General features: G+C 42.3%; 1 protein-coding gene across 1 annotated transcript; it reads left to right on the top strand.

Moving 5' to 3' along the window:
- The first annotated feature begins 5,943 nt into the window (after positions 1 to 5,943).
- On the top strand, positions 5,944 to 6,513 carry LOC138080958 (interferon alpha-H). Its single transcript, XM_068973872.1, has one exon. The coding sequence runs from the start codon at positions 5,944 to 5,946 to the stop codon at positions 6,511 to 6,513; it is 570 nt and encodes a 189-aa protein (XP_068829973.1).
- The last annotated feature ends 396 nt before the right edge of the window (positions 6,514 to 6,909 follow it).

The raw sequence follows: 6,909 nt of genomic DNA, 5'->3' as shown, positions 1-6,909 counted from the left end.
ACGATCCCCTCCCAGTCATGCCTAGAGCACAGACACGACTTCAAGTTTCCTTGGAGAAGAGAGAATATCACCCCAATCCAGATGACTCAAGGCACCTGTTATCACCAACTGATGCTCCAGCAGATCTTCAACCTCTTCACCATGGAGAGCAGCTGTGCTGCTTGGAACAGCACCCTCCTCCACAAACTACTCTCCAGCCTGGGTCAGAGCCTGGAACAGCTGGAAGAAGTGACTCTGGATTGTCCCAATTTGGGAACTGATGTCCGGAAGTATTTCCAAAGAATCCATCTCTACCTGAAGGGAAAGGAATACAAGCCCCTGTGCCTGGGAGGCTGTCAGAGTGGAAATTGAGAAGTACCTTTCCTTCATGTAAGAATCCTCAAGAAACGTCAACAGATACAATGAAAATTATACTTGCGACAACTCTTTACTCAATCAGATTGTTGTTTCCTTAACTCTCCAAGGTGATCTGGACTTCTGTTTGCTTACAAGCTGAAAAATATCTGAAATAAAAATCCTAGTTTTACAAAAACATTTAGACAGAAAAACAAAGTCGCTTTTCTTAAATAAACGATTTTATAACATAATGTAAAAGATCTTTATGTATTTGGGGGTATTTCTATTTTCAACATCTGAAGTATACTTTTTATGGAAGTTTTTAGGAGAGTATGTTGTTTAAGGCATTTGTCAGTTAACCTATTGTTCAGCCTCTGTAACAGGTGACCAGAAAAGTGTCAGGAATTTGATTCTAATGGACACTTTCCTTTCCTTCTTTGAAGAGCACAATGCAGGCCTTCTTGATCAAGTGACTCTTCTAGTTTGCTCTTCTCCAAAAAGTGAGTCAGGGAAATGGGTCCCCTTGTTTTGCCATTTTTCCATCATTAACACGTGACTTCAATTTTGTCTGTAGTACTTGAGTCTATTCTCCTTGAAGGCAAAGGGAAAAGATTAGTGGATCACATGGGATGTTTCCAAGGGCCAGGGCTACACGGGGGTAATAGCACTTCTGCTCACATTACCCAGCCCGGACTTACCCTCATGGGAGTCTCATTGCAAGGAAGTCGGGAAACAATTGGATGATTAAGACAGAAGGAGACAAGTTCAGTGCACAAGACCGTTTTTTTCATTTTTGCAGTGTTTGTCCTAATGGAGCTCTGGGTGGGTGTGCAAGGGGAAAACCAATGTTTTTGCTTGCACACACTCTGATTTAAACTCTTATTTCATAGTTTCAGCTTGGGGAAGATGATAGAGCTGTCACTCAGAGTTCACAGGATCATAGACTATTTGTGAGAAGCATTCAGGTTGACTCCCAAAGGCATAGGCCAGTGAGGAAAACATGTACAGCTGTAGCCAATGTGTTTCCTTACTACCTGAGGGAGGCAAGGAAAGAGTGATCAGGCAGCTCCTTGCAGGTACTTGAGAATCACTGAACGAAAAGTGGACACTGAGTGTTCCACTCACCATACCGCCCAAATTCTGAAAATGCAAACTTGAATAAAATATTTCTGCAAATGATCTTTAAAAAGTACCTCACACAAGATTTCATCGTATCTTCCCTTGTAGAAACATGAAGAATCTCTAAATTATTGTGTTCTCACATCCTATATATCTAATAGATACTGGGTTTATTGTTTCTCCTATCATTACCATCCTTGTGAAATGATGTTACTCAAATATTGATTGAGCTCAAGAAATGTTATGGCCCAGACTAGATGTCTAGGAAACGGTGTTCAGTAAGATAATTTCTCTCCCTTCAGAAATTTTACAGACTCCAGAGGTATTCTGAGGATAAAACAGCGCATGTAATATCTTACTATACAAGCTTCTTCAACAAAATAGCATTGACTGGGTAGTTTGCAAAGACCAGAAATGTATTGCTCAAAGTTAGTTCTCGAGTCTGGATATCCGAGAACTGTGTGTCAGCTTGGTCCAGTTGTGGTGAGAGGCTGCTTCAGGTCTCACACTGCAGAGTTCTCTCGTATCATCACAGGGCAGGAGAGGGACTAGTGTATATCCACCTCTTTTATTAGGGCATTATTTCCTTATGTGAGGCCTCCATTGCCACACCCTAATCACGTCCCAAAAGGTCTGCCACCTGATATCATTACTTTGGGGTTTACGACCTCATGATATGACTTTGCTGGGGTCCTAACCATTCAGAACATAAAGGTCTTTAAAGTCTGCATGCTTGGCATGTAGAAGTAAGAAAATAGTCACACTGAGCATAAAAAGAATGAGCAGGTTAGTAGGCAAAATAAGGAGACCAGGGATTCAGATCCAAACTCTAGATTTTCAACCTGTTGTAAGGCTTTAATTATTACATGTCAAAACCTGGAAGCCAAACTAAAATGAAGCTCACCAGCCATGCAATGGAATAAAACAGAGCGTGGAAATGATCATTCATCATTCCTTGCGAGGAGTCTCTGAAGTAGCTCAGGTCAATGTAGTAGTAATTGCCAGGTCGGTAAAGACCCACCAAAGAGTACTGTGGTAAACCGCCTGCTCATTGCTGTGAGCTACGAGCATCAGGGGATTTTGAGTTCAGATACATGGCTCTGTGTACGACACCTGGCATGTTCTTTTCTGTCATGACCTCAGTTCAGGTCAGTCGTTCAGTCATTGGTGACTCTTTATGATCCCCTGAACTGCAGCATGCCAGACTTCCCTGTCCATCACCAACTCCCAGAGCTTGCTTAAACTCATGTCCATCGAGTCAGTGATGCCTTCCAACCATCTCATCCTCTGTTGTCCCCTTCTCCTCCTGCCTTCAATCATTCCCAGCATGAGGGTCTTTTCCAATGAGTCAGTTCTTTGCATCAGGTGGCCAAAAAATTGGCATTTCAGCCTCAGTACTTCCAGTGCATATTCAGGACTAATTTCCTTCAGGATGGACTGGTTTGTTCTCCTTGCAGTCCAAGGGATTCTCAAGAGTCATCTCCAACACCACAGTTCAAATGCATCAGTTCTCTGGCACTCAGCTTTCTGGTCCAGCTCTCACATCCATACATGACTACTAGAAAAACCATAGCATTGACCATACAGACCTTTAGGCTGAAGTAACGTCTCTGCTTGTTAATACACTGTCTAGATTGGTCATAGCTTTTCCTCCAAAGAGCAAGTGTCTTTTAATTTCATGTCTGCAGTCGCCATCTGCGGTGATTTTGGAGCCCAAGAAAATAAAGTCTGTCACTCTTTCCTTTGTTTCCCCATCTATTTGCCATGAAGCTATGGTACTGGAAGCCATGTTCTTGATTTTTTGAATGTTTTAAGATTTCAGCCAGCTTTTTCACTCTCTTCTTTCCCTTTCATCAAGAGGCTCTTTAGTTCTGCTTCCCTTTCTGCCTTAAGGGTGGTGTCATCTGCATGTGTGAGGTTATTGCTATTTCTCCCAGCAATCTTGATTCCAGCTTCTGCTTTATCCAACCCAGCATCTCACATGATGTACTCTGGATATAAGTTAAATAAGCAGGCTGACAGTATACAGTCTTGATGTACTCTTTCCCCAGTTTGGAACCAGTCCATTGTTCCATGTCCGGTTCTAACTGTTGCTTCTTGACCTGTATACAGGTTTCTCAGGAGGCAGGTAAGATGGTCTGGTATTCCCATCTCTTGAAGCGTTTTCCACAGTTTGTTGTGATTCACAAGGTCAAAGGCTTTAGCCCTGTCGATGCAGTAGAAGTAGATGTTTTCTGGAATCATGACCTAGTTGAGGACAATTAGGGGTGAGGCATCCTCCTGAGTTTAATACAGTGCTGGGCAAAGGCTGAAAAGTGTGTTGCACTTGCTACTTGAATCCCCAGACCCCATTTACCTTCAAGGAAGGAGACTCCTAGTGGTTTTAGCAACAAACTCAGTATGACAGGTACCAGCAGGAATAGAGTGGAAATACCAGACTATTGGTATTTCATTATCTATTGAAATGTCTATTATCATTCCAGGAAATAGGCCCCGATGAAGCAAAATAGCTTGGTCATTTGTAAACGCCTTCCAGTAGTAGGAGGAAATCTGAGAAACCGCTTTAGCTACAATTACTTGTTGAGGACTTCCCTGATGGTGCAGTGAGGAAGAATCTTCCTCAGGAGAGACAGATTTGATCCCTGGTCCAGGAAGTGTCCACCTGCCACGGAACAACTAAGACAGTGCTCCCCTGTTGCTGAGACCCTGCTCCAGAGCCCACGTGCTGCAGCTCCTGGAGCCTGCACGCTGGAGCCTGAGGAGGCCCACACAGCAAGGAAACCAGGCTCTGCAAGGAAGAGCGGCCCCACCTGCCACGACTGATGGAAGTCCAGGAAAGCGGTGAGGACCCAGGGCACTCAGAAGTGAATAAATAAGTAAACAACAAATATCAACTTGTTGAGCGATTACACTGGGCCTGGTACAGAGGATACCACAGAGAAGAAGACAGAGTTCAGTCACTACAGAGCTGATTTGCCAAACACGGTCACATGTCTCTTATTTGAAGTTTGGAACATAAGGGGACAAGACAACATAAAATCCACTATAAAATGAATTCAGGAGCAGAGCCAAAAGCTAAATCTCCCCATGAAATAATCAATATTTATCCCATTCTGAATTAATTACAAAGATTGTTTCCTTTTATTTGAAAACAATAGACTTGGGTTGGAACTTGAAAGTCATTTGGGAAATCTGAAATTTAATGCAAAGGAACAGAGAGAAAGATTCATATGGATGGTGATTCCTAAATCATGGTTTCTCACTGGGGATAATGCTACTTCCATGTGTGCAGACATTAGTTTTCTGGAATACGAACAAATCTTGTCATTACAATGATTAGTTATTATACATCAAAGCTCAACCTGATACAACAAAATCTAACCCCTCAGTATTTATTTCTGTCTTTGGCCTTGTGTATCATACATTGAGCGCTGAGACTGAGTTTATTGAATATAAACAAATTGCATACAAGATCAGTGGTGCATCCTAAGGTGACTAGATGGTTCACTGGAGGACTTTCCATCATTTTCTTGATCTCAAAGTCATATTGTGAGAGCTGCCCTTTCTGTACTTCTGAGAAACCATTGTCTGTCTCATGCATGTTGCTTATGTTTGAACCTCAGTGTGATTTGGGCTCCAGAAATTAAATAAAAATGGAAAACTTATTTGTAAATAAAATACAAAAAATATTATATTTGCTTACATAATTCTACAAAGGTGGTTCAACATGTCAAAGTCTTAAAGAGAAAAAATGTTGATAATATCCAGATGAATATCTAGCAGGCAGTAAAACTAAAAATTATTTTCTGACATGAAGAAAATTCAGTGATGAATACTTAAAGGAAATATTAAAGAACTATTTTAAAGTCATTTAATGATTCGAGCAGCTTTGAATGACTTTTGGGTATGTCTATATCTTGGCATATTAAAAGTATTTATTTAAATTTTATTTTAATATGTAATTGGATACATACCTACTTATATAAGTAAACATGTGACATTAAAAGTCACTCTGAAAACTGAGTTTATAAAGAAAAAATAAAATTCAGTACCATTTACATTTAAATTATTGCTTAAAATTATATGTAATTCTTAACTACACTGAATACAAAGAGTAAAATTTACACATCCTTTTTCTATGTACAGGAAAAGATATTCATAGAGTATATAAATACATACACAGTATATCTGTGTTTCCAAATTTCACAGTGCAGGGCAATTAAGAAAACATATCTAAAAAGGCTCTGTGGGCAGAAGAAAGAAGGGCAACATGAAAAAGAAACGATTGAGAAGTGCTGCCCTAACCCACTGGAGAGTGCAAACTGAAAAGCAAAACCAAGAGTAGAAAGTAAGAGGGAACTTTCAGAAAATGGAAACCATGGGCTCCTACTTAAGACATAGGCCTGAAGGAAGGGCTTCAGGGAACCTAGAGAGCAGGTTCACAGAGTCACCCACCTCCCCAGGCCAGAAGCATCTGCAAGGTCCCCGATGGCCCCAGCCTGGTTCTTACTCCTGGCCCTGCTGCTGCTCAGCTGCAACGCCATCTGCTCTCTGGGCTGCCACCTGCCTCACACCCACAGCCTGGCCAACAGGAGGGTCTTGACGCTCCTGCGACAACTGAGGAGGGTCTCCCCTTCCTCCTGCTTGCAGGACAGAAATGACTTCGCATTCCCCCAGGAGGCGCTGGGTGGCAGCCAGTTGCAGAAGGCTCAAGCCATCTCTGTGCTCCATGAGGTGACCCAGCACACCTTCCAGCTCTTCAGCACAGAGGGCTCGGCCGCCGCATGGGACCAGAGCCTCCTGGACAAGCTCCGCATTGCTCTGGATCAGCAGCTCACTGACCTGCAAGCCTGTCTCAGGCAGGAGGAGGGGCTGCGAGGGGCTCCCCTGCTCAAGGAGGTCTCCAGCCTGGCTGTGAGGAAATACTTCCACAGAGTCACTCTCTATCTGCAAGAGAAGGGACACAGCCCTTGTGCCTGGGAGGTTGTCAGAGCAGAAGTCATGAGAGCCTTCTCTTCCTCAACAAACCTGCAGGAGAGATTCAGGAGCAAGGACTGACACACACCTGGTTCAACACGGAAATGATTCTCATGGACCAACAGACCACACTTCCTCCTGCGCTGCCATGTCAAGGACTCTCATTTCTGCTGTCATTGCTCCCTGAATTGAATCAGTGTGTCAAATGTTTTCTGGAATATTACGCAACATCATATTCTACTCTATAGGCGCTGGTTCCTCACCGATGCCGAAGCTGATATATTTACGTATTTAACTACCTGGACAAAGCTGATCTATCTACGTATTTAACTACCAATATTAAAATAAATAAATTATTTTATTTATATAATAATTAATAATAATAATAAATAATTTATTTATTTTAATTGGGGGTAGGAGAAGAAGGGGACAACCAAGGATGAGATGGCTGGATGGCATCACTGACTCGATGGACAC

The sequence above is a fragment of the Capricornis sumatraensis genome, chromosome 6, assembly GCF_032405125.1.
Source record: "Capricornis sumatraensis isolate serow.1 chromosome 6, serow.2, whole genome shotgun sequence".
NCBI lineage: Eukaryota > Metazoa > Chordata > Mammalia > Artiodactyla > Bovidae > Capricornis > Capricornis sumatraensis.
The sequence above is the reverse complement of the archived record's forward strand: the minus strand, read 5'-3'. Positions and strand labels throughout refer to the sequence as shown.